The 21,169-nt window shown below is 42.7% G+C and overlaps 1 protein-coding gene across 8 annotated transcripts in view; it reads right to left on the bottom strand.

Moving 5' to 3' along the window:
• ADGRB1 (adhesion G protein-coupled receptor B1) overlaps positions 1 to 21,169 on the bottom strand; it is a 911,276-nt gene that overhangs the window by 301,808 nt on the left and 588,299 nt on the right. For all 8 annotated transcript variants that reach the window (XM_073679967.1, XM_073679961.1, XM_073679962.1 and 5 more), the window contains exons 15-16: positions 14,234 to 14,309; positions 943 to 1,045 (exon numbers count right to left, since the gene is read on the bottom strand). In XM_073679967.1, coding sequence (XP_073536068.1) covers positions 943 to 1,045; positions 14,234 to 14,309 — 179 coding nt within the window. The remainder of the gene's footprint in view (positions 1 to 942; positions 1,046 to 14,233; positions 14,310 to 21,169) is intronic.

Raw genomic sequence — 21,169 nt, 5'->3', positions numbered from 1 at the left:
TTGCTCGCCTAGGGCAAGGTGATAATCCGCGCGCGCTTGATACTGTTAATGACACACATTGATTTTACTATGGCAATGACAGCCTGTGAATGCTCTGACCTTGGAGCTTCTGTAACGGCGGGCATGTTATAGAGCCAATTTACGTCGCTTTTCGTTTCCTCGTAATATCCCTTTAAATAATGCATCATGGACGGTGACATCACTGAGGCAGCCGTGATGTCACCGCAAGGATGCAGGAAGCAAAAAAAATTCAGGCTGCACCTTCTGCCGCTCCATTCACACAGGAGACCTTGAGACCCCCGTTTTTCAAGAGCAGCCACTTATTCTGAGGCGTTGTATATCAGTATTATTTACTGTTTGTGTCATTAGATTATTTCTATGTACAGCTTTGTTATTTAGTCACTGTATGGCGGTAGTATTTGAGCACCAATGCTCAATGCACAGTATATTGTTTTTGTATTGAATACTGGATTTAATACTTAGACAACTGTATGACAGTATTATTGTACCAATATGTGGCGGTATTATATGGACATCATACATACGGTATGACGCTTATACTTACACGATGTGTATAATTCTATTACCCTCTTGAATACTAATTTCATCACATGAACTTTTACAAAACTTTTCAAACTTCACAAAAGTTTTATTCTTCCCCATCAGATGTTACTAGCGGGGTTTAGGTCAAATTCAATGTTCCCCTCATATGTCACACGTCTGATATACTGTCGTATAACCATGTGGGGGCGCTCACGGAACTTCTACCTCTCCATAAAAAGTATCTTCTCATGTTTTTTTTTTTATTATTTAATTGTCCAACAGCCGGGAGTCACTTCTACAGCCCAGAAAGGCAACTTGGTCTGTTCACACGGAGAGATGACGTCACGATAAGTCAATCACTGACATTTATGTCTGAACCAAGGAAAGTGATGCACTCACATTGTACAGGTGGGAGAACTCGATGTCCAGGGGGACAGACACGGAGCGCGGAGGGGGCTTCACCGTCACCGAGATGATCTTGGAGTTCAGGACTGTGGTGTTTCTGTATGAGAACAAAAGACAAAACCAAAACGATCATCATCACATTGAGATGTACGAGGTCACGACCTGCGAGCGGAAACCTGAGAATGGTGGAACACAGAGAAGATCAGATTATAGGCGACTTCCCATGAGACAGACTCATTATCTCACTATATGGATGTGTTATCATAAAAACCAATCTACCATCTCAGAGCACTGACTTATCAGACAAGATACTGACTCACTACACCGGACGCCGACTCACTACACCGGACGCCGGCTCGCTACGCCCGACGCCGGCTCGCTACGCCCGACGCCGGCTCGCTACGCCCGACGCCAAGCACTACGCCCGACGCCAAGCACTACGCCCGACGCCAAGCACTACGCCCGACGCCAAGCACTACGCCCGACGCCAAGCACTACGCCCGACGCCGACTCACTACACCCGACGCCAACTTACTAAACCGAACAACAACTTACTACACCACACACTGACTTATTACACCCGATACTGACATCAGATAAGAAACTGACTTACTATCTCAGTTCACTGACTTACTATCTCAGTTCACTGACTTACTATCTCAGTTCACTGACTTACTATCTCAGTTCACTGACTTACTATCTCAGATACTTACTAAATCAGATACTGACTTATCTCAGATGTCTCTGAGTGCATCCTCTTTGCCCTGAGGGTTCACTCTTTTGTGCAAACAGCCAATGTGATTCCTGCCCCTGTTTTAGGAGACTAGCTCCTATTAATGTTACAGCAATGGCTGATGATCCACCTTAATAAAGCAGACATTGTGAAGCGCAGCGCCCGGAGATCAAAGTCCTGAATTCTAACAAAGCAGAAAAGTTTCTGCAAACATTTTTTGACTTCCGAGTGGAGACATCCAAGCAGCAGCCGAGCCTTTTATTACGCAAATGGTGATCTTTGTCACTTTCCACACGCGACCACTTCAGCCAGAGCACGAGCCGCTCCGTTCATTCCCATTATACAGAATAATCGGATAAACCCAAGTGAAGATGACTGTCATTTCTCGCTGGAATCTAATCCCTGCAATTTTGCTACTTCTGCAGCGTTCGATCGCTCAGTATGTAATGGAGGGACGTTACTCACGTTCGGATTATCCGATTATTATCCTATGGGATTTTTTAAATATTTATTAGAAGAACTGTAATGTCATTTCTATTGGCGACTGGAATTAGTGTGAAATGCTATAATGGGAGCGTTGGTGGCTCCGCTCAGCATTAGTGGCTCAGCACTGCAGGCTCCGCACTGCCAGCTCCGCTCTGCTGTCTCTGCTCTGCACTAACAGCTCCACTCTGCACTAGTGGCTCCTCCCTACTAGCTCCGCACTGCCAGCTCCGCTCTGCTAGCTCTACACTGGTGGTTCCGCTCTGCATTAGTGGCTCTGCACTGCTGGCTCCGCTGTGCACTAGTGATTCCGCTCTGCTGGATCCTCCCTGCTAGCTCTGCTCTGCTGGCTCCGCTCTGCTGGCTCCGCACTGGTGGCTCTGCATTGCCAGCTCCGCTGGCTCCGCACTGGTGGCTCCGCTCTGCTGGCTCCGCTCTGCTGGATTCTCCCTGCTAGCTCCGCATTGCCAGCTCTACTCTGCTGGCTCCGCACTGGTGGCTCTGCATTGCCAGCTCCGCTCTGCTGGCTCCGCACTGGTGGCTCCGCACTGGTGGCTCCGCACTGGTGGCTCCGCTCTGCTGGATTCTCCCTGCTAGCTCTGCATTGCCAGCTCTACTCTGCTGGCTCCGCACTGGTGGCTCTGCATTGCCAGCTCCGCTCTGCTGGCTCCGCACTGGTGGCTCCGCACTGGTTAATGCCGTCAGTGCTGCATGCAGGGAGCAGTGCACCGTCTATCCGCTGACTTGTGTGATCCGGCCCAATCATTGTGATGTAACTGAGGCATAATTAACGTTGGCACGCTGCTCCGCGTGTGCTATACGCATCAATGGACAGGAAGCGGTGCAGTCAATCCGCGGCACGCTCCATGGAGTCAACTGAGGCCAACACGGCACTGGATTGACGGACACCAGCCGGGGCTGCAATGACACTCGGACAGCCTGGCAGCACCTGGGCACAGCGCCGCGCAGTGATCTCCAGCCATGAAACTGGAGGCAAACTGGCCTCACTTGACCTCCTCACACATCATCCACTGGAGCCGCCATCCAACAAGCCTGTGGGCCGGGCGGCACTAAGCCGAGACCAATGTGCTGATGTGGAGTCGGGGCTTTGACAGAAGCACAAAATGCTGTTATAGAAGGTCACAAACTTATGTGCGGAGGTTGATTTTATTGCTTTTTATTAGGTCTTCTAACGATATATTATATTAAAGCTGAAATAGGACATTGGGGTATGTTAGGTTTGGATGAGATGGAAAGGAGGATGTAACGCTCCCAAAGACAAGTCCAGTAATACCTTTACATGGCCGATGCGTTCCTCCATTACTGAAGAATCAGCGTCTGAATTGATTTGCAAATGAGGCTGAAGAGCTATGGTAGATCTGAAGCCTCTGTCACTCCAGCTCTATTCCCTGCCTCCTCCTCCTGCCTGACTGACAGCCTCTATGCTGTGTAACTTCAGGCAAAGGAGTAGAAAGTCCAGCAGGAGGAGGCAGTGCTGGGAAAGGAATAGAGCTGGAGTGACAGAGGCTTCAGATCCATCATAGCTCTTCAGCCTCATTTACATATCAATCCAAACTCTCATTTCTCAGTAATGCAGGGACGGACCGGCCATGTAAAGGTATTGCCAGACTGGTCTTTGAAAGAGCTACATAGTTTTGGGGTTGAAATCCTGGTGACAGATTCCCTTTAAAGCGAACCTGTCATCTTACAGATCTAGCAAAGGTTAAAGTGACTCAGATAACACAGCTCTGAGATTGCACGGTACGAAGAAGTATAAATTTTGACTCCTAACTTGACATTGGTCAATAGTTTCTGCACTGTTAAGTTTTCTTAATCTTTTTAAATGGTTAGTCCCAAAAAAAAATCAAGTTATCCCCTATCCCCATAATGGAGGACAACTTGCTGATCGCTGGAGATTCAACCGCCGGTACCTCCAGTAACTCCGAGAATGAGGTTATGGAACCCCGAAAAAGGGGCTGTTCCAAAGGATAGAGGACAACTGATTTTTTTTTTTTTTTTTGGGGGGGGGGGGGGGCGACGACCCATTAAATGAGATAACCGGTAACAAAAAAACAATCAAGAAATGCATTGTGAGTCATGATAACCTTCACTACATCCAAGGGAAACTTTTTAGAGGAAGCTGTAGAGTGAGTAAATGAGGAATAACATTATTTCGGGCTATTATATGATTTGTATCCTGGATTTTCTGCCAGTTTCCCCTCCGCAGGCTATCTCTCTAACTCTCTGTTGTCTCTGAGCTAGTGGTGGGAGAGTACATGAAATGAAATCTTCTATACACAGTACACACAGACATGAGGGATTCCTGCTCTGTCATCTCTGTGTATCACATGTTCAGAAGCAGCAGCACGGAGGACAATATACAGCAGTACTGAGCAGTGTAGCTGTGAATCCAGCTCTGGAGTGAAAAATACTAAATAGAAAACAGCAGCATGGAGGATATTATACAGCAGTACTGAGCAGTGTAGCTGTGAATCCAGTTCTGAAGTGAAAAACACTAAATAGAAAACAGCAGCATGGGGGATATTATACAGCAGTACTGAGCAGTGTAGCTGTGAATCCAGTTCTGAAGTGAAAAACACTAAATAGAAACCAGCAACATGGAGGATATTATACAGCAGTACTGAGCAGTGTAGCTATGAATCCAGTTCTGGAGGGAGAAATACTAAATGGAAAACAGCAGCATGGAGGATATTATACAGCAGTACTGAGCAGTGTAACTGTGAAACCAGTTCTGAAGTGAAAAACACTAAATAGAAACCAGCAACATGGAGGATATTATACAGCAGTACTGAGCAGTGTAGCTGTGAATCCAGTTCTGGAGGGAGAAATACTAAATGGAAAACAGCAGCATGGAGGATATTATACAGCAGTACTGAGCAGTGTAGCTGTGAATCCAGCTCTGGAGGGAAGAATACTAAATAGAAAACAGCAGCATGGAGGATATTATACAGCAGTACTGAGCAGTGTAGCAGTGAATCCAGCTCTGGAGTGTAAATACTAAATAGAAAACAGCAGCATGGAGGATATTATACAGCAGTACTTAGCAGTGTGGCTGTGAATCCAGTTCTGGAGGGAGAAATACTAAATGGAAAACAGCAGCATGGAGGATATTATACAGCAGTATTGAGCAGTGTAGCAGTGAATCCAGCTCTGGAGTGTAAATACTAAATGGAAAACAGCAGCATGGAGGATATTATACAGCAGTATTGAGCAGTGTAGCAGTGAATACAGCTCTGGAGGGAAAAATACTAAATAGAAAACAGCAGCATGGAGGACCTTATACAGCAGTACTGAGCAGTGTAGCAGTGAATCCAGCTCTGGAGTGTAAATACTAAATAGAAAACAGCAGCATGGAGGATATTATACAGCAGTATTGAGCAGTGTAGCTGTGAATCCAGCACTTGTATGTAAACACAAAAAGCAACCCTACCTTTTCTACTTTTCCTTCTCACTCTGTCCCCCCACCCCGCCACCACTCCAAACACTTAAATAGGCAGTTGTAATCTGATCCCTCAGTATGGAATAGCATGCCACTAATTTCCAGTGAATGAAAATTAACAGAATATGCAAACAATGAGGCACTACATCACTAACACGGTGCGGCAGGCATCAGGTTGCTGGCTATTAGGCCTGAAGATGCTCAATTCTAGCTCAGAGGCAGTAAAATATATTGAAAATATTTTGCCCAACTAGTTTGACAAGTGGGAGTGGCATAGTAAAAAAGGGTGTGATCTAATAGTAAAGTCTGAGGTCCGTCTTGCATATTGACCCTGGAAGTGCCACTTTTGCCATTTCCATTATTTTCTGCCATTCAGTAGAGGTCACTCATGGCGAGTTCTGTTTTGAAGGGGTCTAAATTTTGGGAAGGTGGGAGGATACACTTATTTCTGCATTACAAGAAGAGCCACAATCCTAAAAAAATAAAATAAAATAAAACCTTCTTCCTGCATGGTTGTGTGTTTTCAGCCCATTCACTTCACTGAAGCTGAGCTGCAATACCAGATGCAACCCATAGGCAGGGGTGGCGCTGTTTCTAAAAAAATTTTTATATCTTTTCCTAATCCTGTACGACCCATTTAATGGAGACTATGTTTGGGATTTAAGTTGGTAGTAAAATAATTAAATTCCAATTATAAATTCTTGCAATCTATCGGAGTCTGACGGCCATGTACAGCGCGAGTAAAACCTATTATATTAGACGGCGGCTTTATTTGCTCACTGGAAACGCTTTCCATGTGTCTAACAATCCTTTTCAATCTCGCTTTGCTAATTGGACTTTGCAAGGAGGAGGGAAGACTTGTCTGTGTGTTTAATACGAGCGGCTCGGAAGAAAATAGAGCGGCGCTGAACAAAGACGCGCTCCCCGTAATCAGTGCAGAACAGATTCAGGACGGCGCCTGAGGATGCTTCACGTCCTGCCTCACTGCCCACCTACAAGAAAGCCATACGCGGCCTCCATAAACCATCTATACTGTGATGAGCCGAGATATGATGGGGGAGGGGAGAGGGGCTGCATCGGCCCCTGGGGCGACCCAGAAGATAATGGTCAATTGCCGCAGATCTGCAGAGGAGATGATGCCAGTCTCCCTCCCATTAACCATTTCCGCCACCATCAGAAGATGAACGTAACTGCAGAGTCCGAGCCTCGGGCCGGTGAGAACGTAATATTTCACCGAGACACAAAGTACCAAAATACACATCGCGGCGGCCGTCTGATTTCAAGGTCCATTTGGTCCAAAAGGAGATGAAAACGTGTTATATGCCCTGACTGCTGAAGGGAGAAGGCACAGGCGGGTACAGCAGGTGGCAGCAACCATTATACAGGGAACCCGTCCGATGGATACATGGTTACATTACAGAAGGATCCACAGGATCACAACCTGATACACTGTTACTTTACAGAAGGATCCACAGGATCACAAACTGATATATTGTTACTTTACAGAAGGATCACAACCTGATACATTGTTACTTTACAGAAGGATCCACAGGATCACAACCTGATACACTGTTACTTTACAGAAGGATCCACAGGATCACAACCTGATACATTGTTACTTTACAGAAGGATCCACAGCATCACAACCTGATACATTGTTAGATTACAGAAGGATCCACAGGATCACAACCTGATACATTGTTAGATTACAGAAGGATCCACAGGATCACAACCTGATACATTGTTAGATTACAGAAGGATCCACAGGATCACAACCTGATACATTGTTACTTTACAGAAGGATCCACAGGATCACAACCTGATACATTGTTACTTTACAGAAGGATCCACAGGATCACAACCTGATACATTGTTACATTACAGAAGGATCCACAGGATCACAACCTGATATATTGTTACATTACAGAAGGATCCACAGGATCACAACCTGATACATTGTTACATTACAGACGGATCCACAGGATCACAACCTGATACAGTGTAACATTACAGAAGGATCACAACCTAATACATTGTTACTTTACAGAAGGATCCACAGGATCCAAACGGAGATGAAAACGTGTTATATGTCCTGACTGCTGAAGGGAGGAGAAGGCACGGGCGGGTACAGCAGGTGGGAACAACGATTATACAGAAAACCCGTCCGATGGATACATGGTTACATTACAGAAGGATCCACAGGATCACAACCTGATACATGGTTACATTACAGAAGGATCCACAGGATCACAACCTGATACATTGTTACATTACAGAAAGATCCACAGGATCACAACCTGATACATTGTTACATTACAGAAGGATCCACAGGATCACAAACTGATACATTGTTACTTTACAGAAGGATCCACAGGATCACAACCTGATACATTGTTACTTTACAGAAGGATCCACAGGATCACAAACTGATACATTGTTAGATTACAGAAGGATCCACAGGATCACAACCTGATACATTGTTACATTACAGAAGGATCCACAGGATCACAACCTGATACATTGTTACATTACAGAAGGATCCACAGGATCACAACTTGATACATTGTTACATTACAGAAGGATCCACAGGATCACAACCTGATACATTGTTAGATTACAGAAGGATCCACAGGATCACAACCTGATACATTGTTACTTTACAGAAGGATCCACAGGATCACAAACTGATACATTGTTACTTTACAGAAGGATCCACAGGATCACAACCTGATACATTGTTAGATTACAGAAGGATCCACAGGATCACAACCTGATACATTGTTAGATTACAGAAGGATCCACAGGATCACAACCTGATACATTGTTACATTACAGAAGGATCCACAGGATCACAACCTGATACAGTGTAACATTACAGAAGGATCACAACCTGATACATTGTTACTTTACAAAAGGATCCACAGGATTCAAACGGAGATGAAAACGTGTTATATGTCCTGACTGCTGAAGGGAGGAGAAGGCACGGGCGGGTACAGCAGGTGGGAACAACGATTATACAGAGAACCCGTCCGATGGATACATGGTTACATTACAGAAGGATCCACAGGATCACAAACTGGTACATTGTTACATTACAGAAGGATCCACAGGATCACAAACTGATACACTGTTACATTACAGAAGGATCCACAGGATCACAACCTGATACATTGTTACATTACAGAAGGATCCACAGGATCACAACCTGATACATTGTTACATTACAGAAGGATCCACAGGATCACAACCTGATACATTGTTGGATTACAGAAGGATCCACAGGATCACAACTTGATACATTGTTAGATTACAGAAGGATCCACAGGATCACAACCTGATACATTGTTACTTTACAGAAGGATCCACAGGATCACAACCTGATATATTGTTACATTACAGAAGGATCCACAGGATCACAACCTGATACATTGTTACATTACAGAAGGAGCCACAGGATCACAACCTGATACAGTGTAACATTACAGAAGGATCACAACCTGATACATTGTTACTTTACAGAAGGATCCACAGGATCACAAACTACTACATTGTTACATTACAGAAGGATCACAACCTGATACATTGTTACATTACAGAAGGATCCACAGGATCACAAACTACTACATTGTTACATTACAGAAGGATCACAACCTGATACATTGTTACATTACAGAAGGATCCACAGGATCACAAACTGATACATTGTTATATTACAGAAGGATCCACGGGATCACAAACTGATACATTACAGAAGGATCCACAAGATTCCAAACTGATATACTGTTACATTACAGAAGGACCCACAGGATCACAAACTGATACAACGTTATATTACAGAAGGATCCACAGGATTCCGAACTGATACACTGTTACATTACAGAAGGATCCACAGGATCACAAACTGATACACTGTTACATTACAGAAGGATCCACAGGATTCCAAACTGATACACTGTTACATTACAGAAGGATCACAAACTGATACAATGTTACATTACAGAAGGATCCACAGGATCACAAACTGATATAATGTTACATTACAGAAGGATCCACAGGATCACAAACTGATATAATGTTACATTACAGAAGGATCCACAGGATCACAAACTGATACATTTGTTCAAATTAATTTAGACAAATGAAAATACAGATTTACAAGCAGATCTAGATTCCAACATTACAAACTAGAACAAATAGACTAATAATAGGACGAATAGATCTTGTAAGGATTTCCCTAAAACGTACAAATTGAAACGTTCCCACAAAGGCGGACCACCGGACAACCAACACAAGAGGGTTGGGAGGAAGGATAAATGGGAATGGGTAGGGTGGTTATAAGAAAAGCCTCCATGGACTATTTCAATGTGTAATATGCTTAGAAACGTTACAAATTCTCCTCTTAATAAGCTTTCTGGCAGCATTATAGGAACTGGAACCTCCGATCATGAACTTCCCAGCATTCAGCTATATAATGGCTTGCCTGTCCTGAACTGAAAGCCTGAGCCTCTCTCATGTCAGAACGCAGTTTAAGAGGCATAAAAGCAGGAAGGAAAAAGAGGACTTTTTGTACAAAGACAAAAGCCCACACTACTTTTTTCAGAGAAACAACGACCCGTCATCACATCCTCTAAAAAGAAAAAGGCCGAGCCCCAATTCCTCTAGGGAGACAAAGACCCAACCCAACTTATTGTACCCAAAAGACCTGTCCCCGCTTCCTGTAAAGTAACAAAAATGTGCCCCCCATCCTGCAGAGACCAGGGGCTTCCCTCTAATGGCCGACCACTTACCAACTATCTCCACACTCAAAATGGAGAGGAATGGAAAAGTCAGACAGGGACCTGTGGGCTCTTTGTTCCACCATTCATCCTGTGCATCTCAGCACAGCAGGCGCAGCAGGCAAAGCAGGCGCAGCAGGCACAGCAGGCAAAGCAGGCACAGCAGGCACAGCGGGCAAAGCAGGCGCAGCAGGTGCAGCAGGCACAGCGGGCAAAGCAGGCGCAGCAGGCAAAGCAGGCGCAGCAGGCACAGCGGGCGCAGCAGGCACAGCGGGCGCAGCGGGCGCAGCAGGCAAAGCAGGTGCAGCAGGTGCAGCAGGCACAGCAGGCAAAGCAGGCACAGCGGGCACAGCGGGCGCAGCAGGCAAAGCAGGCAAAGCAGGCGCAGCAGGCACAGCAGGCAAAGCAGGCGCAGCAGGCGCAGCAGGCACAGCAGGTGCAGCAGGCACAGCAGGCACAGCGGGCAAAGCAGGCGCAGCAGGCAAAGCAGGCACAGCAGGCGCAGCAGGTGCAGCAGGCACAGCGGGCGCAGCGGGCGCAGCAGGCAAAGCTGGTGCAGCAGGCACAGCAGGCAAAGCAGGCACAGCGGGCGCAGCAGGCAAAGCAGGCGCAGCAGGTGCAGCAGGCACAGCGGGCAAAGCAGGCGCAGCAGGCGCAGCAGGCAAAGCAGGCACAGCAGGTGCAGCAGGCACAGCAGGCACAGCGGGCACAGCAGGCAAAGCAGGCGCAGCAGGCGCAGCAGGCACAGCAGGCACAGCGGGCACAGCGGGTGCAGCAGGCGCAGCAGGCACAGCAGGCACAGCAGGCGCAATGATGTCACAAAGTACACATCGAAGCAGCGCCCCATTGGAAATGGGCCGAGGAGGGTACTTTATGGAATTTGTCAGTCATTACCTGCTGAGAGAATTGTGTGGCCATCATAGTGTATGGTGAGCTGTGGGGGTATTAAACTGTGTGGGGGCTTCAGGGTCATCATACAGTGGGGAGGGGAGGACAGCAGGGACATCCTACTATGTGGAGGGTGTGAGGGCATCATACTGGCATAATAATGTGTGGTGGGGAATTCTACTGTGTGGGTGGGTTTTGAGGCCATAATACTGTGTGGGGGACTGTAAGAGTACAATACTGTGTGGTGGAATATACTGAAGGGACAACATACTATGTGTGGGAACATTATACTGTGTGTGGGGGGAATGTACTGTGGGGACATCATACTGTGTGTGGGGGAATGTACTGTGGGGACATCATACTGTGTGTGGGGGAATGTACTGTGAGGACATCATACTGTGTGTGGAGGAATGTACTGTGGGGACATCATACTGTGTGTGGGGGAATGTACTGTGGGGACATCATACTGTGTGTGGGGGAATGTACTGTGGGGACATCATACTGTGTGTGGTGAATGTACTGTGGGGACATCATACTGTGTGTGGGGGAATGTACTGTGGGGGCATCATACTGTGTGTGGGGGAATGTACTGTGGGGACATCATACTGTGTGTGGGGGGAATGTACTGTGAGGACATCATACTGTGTGTGGGGAATGTACTGTGGGGACATCATACTGTGTGTGGGGGGAATGTACTGTGGGGACATTATACTGTGTGTGGGGGAATGTACTGTGAGGACATCATACTGTGTGTGGGGGAATGTACTGTGAGGACATCATACTGTGTGTGGGGGAATGTACTGTGAGGACATCATACTGTGTGTGTGGGGAATGTACTGTGAGGACATCATACTGTGTGTGGAGGAATGTACTGTGGGGTCATCATACTGTGTGTGGGGGGAATGTACTGTGGGGACATTATACTGTGTGTGGGGGAATGTACTGTGAGGACATCATACTGTGTGTGGGGGAATGTACTGTGAGGACATCATACTGTGTGTGGGGGAATGTACTGTGAGGACATCATACTGTGTGTGTGGGGAATGTACTGTGGGGTCATCATACTGTGTGTGGGGAATGTACTGTGAGGACATCATACTGTGTGTGGGGAATGTACTGTGGGGACATCATACTGTGTGTGGGGGGAATGTACTGTGGGGACATTATACTGTGTGTGGGGGAATGTACTGTGAGGACATCATACTGTGTGTGGGGGAATGTACTGTGAGGACATCATACTGTGTGTGGGGGAATGTACTGTGAGGACATCATACTGTGTGTGTGGGGAATGTACTGTGAGGACATCATACTGTGTGTGGAGGAATGTACTGTGGGGTCATCATACTGTGTGTGGGGGAATGTACTGTGAGGACATCATACTGTGTGTGGGGGAATGTACTGTGAGGACATCATACTGTGTGTGTGGGGAATGTACTGTGGGGTCATCATACTGTGTGTGGGGAATGTACTGTGGGGACATTATACTGTGTGTGGGGGAATGTACTGTGGGAACATCATACTGTGTGTGCGGGGAATGTACTGTGGGGGTCTCATACTGTGTGGTGAATGTACTGTGGGGGCATCATACTGTGTGTGGGGGAATGTACTGTGGGGACATTATACTGTGTGTGCGGGGAATGTACTGTGGGGACATCATACTGTGTGTGAGGGAATGTACTGTGGGGACATCATACTGTGTGTGAGGGAATGTACTGTGGGAACATCATACTGTGTTTGGGGAATGTACTGTGGGGGCATCATACTGTGTGTGTGGTGAATGTACTGTGGGGACATCATACTGTGTGTGGGGGAATGTACTGTGGAGACATCATACTGTGTGTGGGGGGAATGTACTGTGGGGACATCATACTGTGTGTGGGGGGAATGTACTGTGGGGACATCATACTTTGTGTGGGGGAATGTACTGTGAGGAAATCGTGTGTGGGGAAAATGTACTGTGGGAACATAATACTGTTTGGGGGGCTGCGGGGGCCATCATGATGTGTTGAAGCATTCTACTGTTTGGGGGATGGTGGGGAAGAAGGGAGGGCATAATACTATGAGGGGTCTCAATTTGTGTGGAGGAACTGGAAGGACATTATATTGGCTGTGGCTGGCTATGGTGGGTCATCATACTTTACATGGATTGGTTACTGTAGGGGCAAATTGTAGGAGGAAATTTACTGCAAAGGTATCAGACAGTATGTAGTGGTCTTCATACACTATGGTATGAGGTCCATGAAAAAGGTATGGTAGTGAGACAAAGGTCCACCCCCTCTTCCTGTATACTGACAAAAACCTGCCCCACTTCCTGCATAGAAAATAAAACCCACCCCCACTTCCTTTATAGAGACAAAGACCCGCCCCCACTTCCTGTAGAGGGACAAATTCCCTCTCTCACTTCCTGTAGAGGGACAAAGTCCTGCCCCCACTTCCTGTAGAGGGACATAGACCAAACTTTCACTTCCTGTAGAGGGACAAAGTCCCACCCCCACTTCCTGTACAGGGACATAGACCCAGGTTTCATTTCCTGTAGAGGGACAATGTCCTGCCCCCACTTCCTGTAGAAGGACGTAGACCCAGCTTTCACTTCCTGTAAAGGGACAATGTCCTGCCCCCACGTCCTGTTCCTGGTTTCGGTATCCTTGCGGCTAGACACAGATTAAACTTGACCTCGGCCAGTGGAAAGCAAATGAGCCAGAAGGCAGACGCCCAGTGGGGGGCACTCTAGAGTGATATTTCATGGGTAAGACAACATAATTCTAGTTAAAGTGATCTGCGGAATGACAGTTTATGACAATATCTATCACGTGAGGCCAAGTTGTCTGATAGTAATGATGACCATGTACATTTAGTTAAGGGGCTTCACTATCTGTAGCATCAGCTCCTCCACATTTTCCACAACCTATTAGTCCGCGCTGGAGGCGGAGAAGGATCTGGATTTACCGTTGTACGTTGACAATGCCGCCCAGATTCCTGTAGAGCACGGTCCCGATAACGAACATGGAAGAGTCGTCTGTATCTAAACAAAAGCAAAAGAGAAAACACATAAATGGAGACAAAGCCGGAACCTGCGCAGGAACAACATCACAAAGCTCAGGCCACCAGCTCATCCACGACTAACACGCTTTTACTTGGCTGAAATAGATTTTTGGGGGGTGCATGAATAATTCATTGGAAAAGGTTAGAACAAGAAGCACATGTTGTGAATGCAATCTGCGAGAAGTGCCGGGAGCGGCGTGAAACGCGCTGGGACCTCCTCCACCTCTTCATGTTTTGGTTACGGTTGAAGTAACAGAGCAAAGGGGAACCGATTAGAAGGTCACTGCCCACCTGGGCGCCTGCGGCTCATCAGACCCTCCATCCAAGAGCCTGGAAAATTGCTGGAGATGGACCAAGCGCATAGGAGGTCTCAGCGCAGGACCCCGTGTCAATGGTGACACCGAGCAGAGGCTCGCTGACAAAGATGGTGTGAAGGTTATATCTGAGGGCGCGCGAGGTAACAATGCCCGATCCGTCAATGACTGAATTATAGCAACAGCGAGGTATTCAACAGAAAGTTTTATCCTTTGTGTTTGTAATGATTACTTACTAGATTTTTTTATTATTTTATATTATACCAATAAAATAATACTTAAATGTGAAAAATATTGTTAAGATTTAATTATTGTTAAATAGTAAACACAACGCTGCAGTTTATACAAAGAACAGGGAGGGAGAGATGGTCTTCATTACATTATATATTATATTCTAAATGTATTTTAGTTCATTAGGAGGAAATATTATAGTAGTTATATTCTTGTACATAGGGGGGCAGTATTATAGTAGTTATATTCTTGTACATAGGGAGCTGTATTATAGTAGTTATATTCTTGTACATAGGAGCAGTATTATAGTAGTTATATTCTTGTACATAGGGGCAGTATTATAGTAGTTATATTCTTGTACATAGGAGCAGTATTATAGCAGTTATATTCTTGTACATAGGGGGCAGTATTATAGTAGTTATATTCTTGTACATAGGGGCAGTATTATAGTAGTTATATTCTTGTACATAGGAGCAGTGTTATAGTAGTTATATTCTTGTACATAGGAGCAGTATTATAGTAGTTATATTCTTGTACATAGGAGCAGTATTATAGTAGTTATATTCCTGTACATAGGTGGCAGTATTATAGTAGTTATATTCTTCTACATAGGGGGCAGTATTATAGTAGTTATATTCTTCTACATAGGGGGCAGTATTATAGTAGTTATATTCTTGTACATAGGGAGCAGTATTATAGTAGTTATATTCCTGTACATAGGTGGCAGTATTATAGTAGTTATATTCTTCTACATAGGGGGCAGTATTATAGTAGTTATATTCTTGTACATAGGAGCAGTATTATAGTAGTTATATTCTTGTACATAGGAGCAGTATTATAGTAGTTATATTCTTGTACATAGGGAGCAGTATTATAGTAGTTATATTCTTCTACATAGGGGGCAGTATTATAGTAGTTATATTCTTCTACATAGGGGGCAGTATTATAGTAGTTATATTCTTGTACATAGGGGCAGTATTATAGTAGTTATATTCTTGTACATAGGAGCAGTATTATAGTAGTTATATTCTTGTACATAGGAGCAGTATTATAGTAGTTATATTCTTGTACATAGGAGCAGTATTACAGTAGTTATATTCTTGTACATAGGAGCAGTATTATAGTAGTTATATTCTTGTACATAGGAGCAGTATTATAGTAGTTATATTCTTGTACATAGGGAGCAGTATTATAGTAGTTATATTCCTGTACATAGGTGGTAGTATTATAGTAGTTATATTCTTCTACATAGGGGGCAGTATTATAGTAGTTATATTCTTGTACATAGGGGCAGTATTATAGTAGTTATATTCTTGTACATAGGAGCAGTATTATAGTAGTTATATTCTTGTACATAGGAGCAGTATTAGAGTAGTTATATTCTTGTACATAGGAGCAGTATTATAGTAGTTATATTCTTGTACATAGGGGCAGTATTATAGCAGTTATATTCTTGTACATAGGGGCAGTATTATAGTAGTTATATTCCTGTACATAGGAGCAGTATTATAGTAGTTATATTCTTGTACATAGGGGGCAGTATTATAGCAGTTATATTCTTGTACATAGGGGGCAGTATTATAGCAGTTATATTCTTGCACATAGGGGCAGTATTATAGCAGTTATATTCTTGTACATAGGGGGCAGTATTATAATAGCTATATTCTTGTACATAGGGGGCAGTATTAAAGTAGTTATATTCTTGTACATAGGGGCAGTATTATAGTAGTTATACTCTTGTACATAGGAGCAGTATTATAGTAGTTATATTCTTGTACATAGGAGCAGTATTATAGTAGTTATACTCTTGTACATGGAGGGCAGTATTATATCAGTTATATTCTTGTACATAGGGGCAGTATTATAGTAGTTATATTCTTGTATATAGGGGCAGTATTATCCTAGTTATATTCTTGTACATATGGGGCAGTACTATAGTAATTATATTCTTGTACATAGGGGCAGTATTATAGTAGTTATATTCTTGTACATAGGGGCAGTATTATAGTAGTTATATTCTTGTACATAGCGGCAGTATTATAGTAGTTATATTCTTGTACATAGCGGCAGTATTATAGTAGTTATATTCTTGTACATAGCGGCAGTATTATAGTAGTTATATTCTTGTACATAGGGGGCAGTATTATAGTAGTTATATTCTTGTACATAGGGGGCAGTATTATAGTAGTTATATTCTTGTACATAGGGGCAGTATTATAGTAGTTATATTCCTGTACATAGGAGCAGTATTATAGTAGTTATATTCCTGTACATAGGAGCAGTATTATAGTAGTTATATTCTTGTACATAGGGGGCAGTATTATAGTAGTTATATCCTTGTACATAGGAGCAGTATTATAGTAGTTATATTCTTGTACATAGGAGCAGTATCATAGTAGTTATATTCTTGTACATAGGGGCAGTATTATAGTAGTTATATTCTTGTACATAGGGGGCAGTATTATAGTAGTTATATTCTTGTACATAGGAGCAGTATTATAGTAGTTATATTCTTGTACATAGGGGCAGTATTATAGTAGTTATATTCTTGTACATAGGAGCAGTATTATAGTAGTTATATTCTTGTACATAGGAGCAGTATTATAGTAGTTATATTCTTGTACATAGGAGCAGTATTATAGTAGTTATATTCTTGTACATAGGGAGCAGTATTATAGTAGTTATATTCCTGTACATAGGTGGCAGTATTATAGTAGTTATATTCTTCTACATAGGGGGCAGTATTATAGTAGTTATATTCTTGTACATAGGGGCAGTATTATAGTAGTTATATTCTTGTACATAGGAGCAGTATTATAGTAGTTATATTCTTGTACATAGGAGCAGTATTATAGTAGTTATATTCTTGTACATAGGAGCAGTATTACAGTAGTTATATTCTTGTACATAGGAGCAGTATTATAGTAGTTATATTCTTGTACATAGGAGCAGTATTATAGTAGTTATATTCTTGTACATAGGGAGCAGTATTATAGTAGTTATATTCCTGTACATAGGTGGCAGTATTATAGTAGTTATATTCTTGTACATAGGGGGCAGTATTATAGTAGTTATATTCTTGTACATAGGGGCAGTATTATAGTAGTTATATTCTTGTACATAGGAGCAGTATTATAGTAGTTATATTCTTGTACATAGCAGTATTATAGTAGTTATATTCTTGTACATAGGGGCAGTATTATAGCAGTTATATTCTTGTACATAGGGGCAGTATTATAGTAGTTATATTCCTGTACATAGGAGCAGTATTATAGTAGTTATATTCTTGTACATAGGGGGCAGTATTATAGCAGTTATATTCTTGTACATAGGGGGCAGTATTATAGCAGCTATATTCTTGCACATAGGGGCAGTATTATAGTAGTTATATTCTTGTACATAGGGGGCAGTATTATAATAGCTATATTCTTGTACATAGGGGGCAGTATTAAAGTAGTTATATTCTTGTACATAGGGGCAGTATTATAGTAGTTATACTCTTGTACATAGGAGCAGTATTATAGTAGTTATATTCTTGTACATAGGAGCAGTATTATAGTAGTTATACTCTTGTACATAGAGGGCAGTATTATATCAGTTATATTCTTGTACATAGGGGCAGTATTATAGTAGTTATATTCTTGTATATAGGGGCAGTATTATCCTAGTTATATTCTTGTACATATGGGGCAGTACTATAGTAATTATATTCTTGTACATAGGGGCAGTATTATAGTAGTTATATTCTTGTACATAGGGGCAGTATTATAGTAGTTATATTCTTGTACATAGCGGCAGTATTATAGTAGTTATATTCTTGTACATAGGGGGCAGTATTATAGTAGTTATATTCTTGTACATAGGGGGCAGTATTATAGTAGTTATATTCTTGTACATAGGGGCAGTATTATAGTAGTTGTATTCCTGTACATAGGAGCAGTATTATAGTAGTTATATTCCTGTACATAGGTGCAGTATTATAGTAGTTATATTCTTGTACATAGGAGCAGTATTATAGTAGTTATATTCTTGTACATAGGTGCAGTATTACAGTAGTTATATTCTTGTACATAGGGGGCAGTATTATAGTAGTTATATTCTTGTACATAGGGAGCAGTATTATAGTAGTTATATTCTTGTACATAGGGGGCAGTATTATAGTAGTTATATTCTTGTACATAGGGGGCAGTATTATAGTAGTTATATTCTTGTATATAGGAGCAGTATTATAGTAGTTATAGTCTTATACATAGGGGCAGTTTTATAGTAGTTATATTCTTGTACATAGGAGCAGTATTATAGTAGTTATATTCTTGTACATAGGGAGCAGTATTATAGTAGTTATATTCTTGTACATAGGAGCAGTATTATAGTAGTTATATTCCTGTACATAGGGGCAGTATTATAGTAGTTATATTCCTGTACATAGGGGCAGTATTATAGTAGTTATATTCTTGTACATAGGAGCAGTATTATAGTAGTTATATTCTTGTACATAGGTGCAGTATTACAGTAGTTATATTCTTGTACATAGGGGGCAGTATTATAGTAGTTATATTCTTGTACATAGGGAGCAGTATTATAGTAGTTATATTCTTGTACATAGGGGGCAGTATTATAGTAGTTATATTCTTGTACATAGGGGGCAGTATTATAGTAGTTATATTCTTGTATATAGGAGCAGTATTATAGTAGTTATAGTCTTATACATAGGGGCAGTTTTATAGTAGTTATATTCTTGTACATAGGAGCAGTATTATAGTAGTTATATTCTTGTACATAGGGAGCAGTATTATAGTAGTTATATTCTTGTACATAGGAGCAGTATTATAGTAGTTATATTCCTGTACATAGGGGCAGTATTATAGTAGTTATATTCCTGTACATAGGGGCAGTATTATAGTACCTATATTCTTGTACATAGGAGCAGTATTATAGTAGTTATAGTCTTATACATAGGGGCAGTTTTATAGTAGTTATATTATTGTACATAGGAGCAGTATTATAGTAGTTATATTCCTGTACATAAGGGGCAGTATTATAGTAGTTATATTCTTGTACATAGGAGCAGTATTATAGTAGTTATAGTCTCATACATAGGGGGCAGTATTATAGTAGTTATATTCTTGTACATAGGGAGCAGTATTGTAGTAGTTATATTCTTGTACATAGGAGCAGTATTATAGTAGTTACATTCTAGTACATAGGGGCAGTATTATAGTAGTTATATTCTTGTACATAGGAGGCAGTATTATAGTAGTTATATTCTTGTATATAGGAGCAGTATTATAGTAGTTATATTCTTGTACATAGGGGCAGTATTATAGCAGTTATATTCTTGTACATAGGAGGCAGTATTATAGTAGTTATATTCCTGTACATAGGAGGCAGTATTATAGTAGTTATATTCTTGTACAGTACAGACCAAAAGTTTGGACACACCTTCTCATTTAAAGATTTTTCTGTATTTTCATGACTATGAAAATTGTACATTCACACTGAAGGCATCAAAACTATGAATTAACACATGTGGAATTATATACTTAACAAAAAAGTGTGAAACAACTGAAAATATGTCTTATATTCTAGGTTCTTCACAGTAGCCACCTTTTGCTTTGATGACTGCTTTGCACACTCTTGGCATTCTCTTGATGAGCTTCAAGAGGTAGTCACCGGAAATGGTCTTCCAACAATCTTGAAGGATTTCCCAGAGATGCTTAGCACTTGTTGGCCCTTTTGCCTTCACTCTGCGGTCCAGCTCACCCCAAACCATCTTGATTGGGTTCAGGTCTGGTGACTGTGGAGGCCAGGTCATCTGGCATAGCCCCCATCACTCTCCTCCTTGGTCAAATAGCCCTTACACAGCCTGGAGGTGTTTGGGGTCATTGTCCTGTTGAAAAATAAATAATGGTCCAACTAAAAGCAAACCGGATGGAATAGCATGCCGCTGCAAGATGCTGTGGTAGCCATGCTGGTTCAGTATGCCTTCAATTTTGAATAAATCCCCAACAGTGTCACCAGCAAAGCCCCCCCACACCATCACACCTCCTCCTCCATGCTTCACGGTGGGAACCAGGCATGTAGAGTCCATCCGTTCACCTTTTCTGCGTCGCACAAAGACACGGTGGTTGGAACCAAAGATCTCAAATTTGGACTCATCAGACCAAAGCACAGATTTCCACTGGTCTAATGTCCATTCCTTGTGTTCTTTAGCCCAAACAAGTCTCTTCTGCTTGTTGCCTGTCCTTAGCAGTGGTTTCCTAGCAGCTATTTTACCATGAAGGCCTGCTGCACA

This window comes from Phyllobates terribilis, unplaced genomic scaffold, assembly GCF_046119375.1.
Source record: "Phyllobates terribilis strain yellow unplaced genomic scaffold, ASM4611937v1 Scaffold_4__5_contigs__length_816908805, whole genome shotgun sequence".
Taxonomy (NCBI): Eukaryota; Metazoa; Chordata; class Amphibia; order Anura; family Dendrobatidae; genus Phyllobates; species Phyllobates terribilis.
Note: the sequence above shows the minus strand (reverse complement) of the source record. Positions and strands in the feature narration are given on the sequence as shown.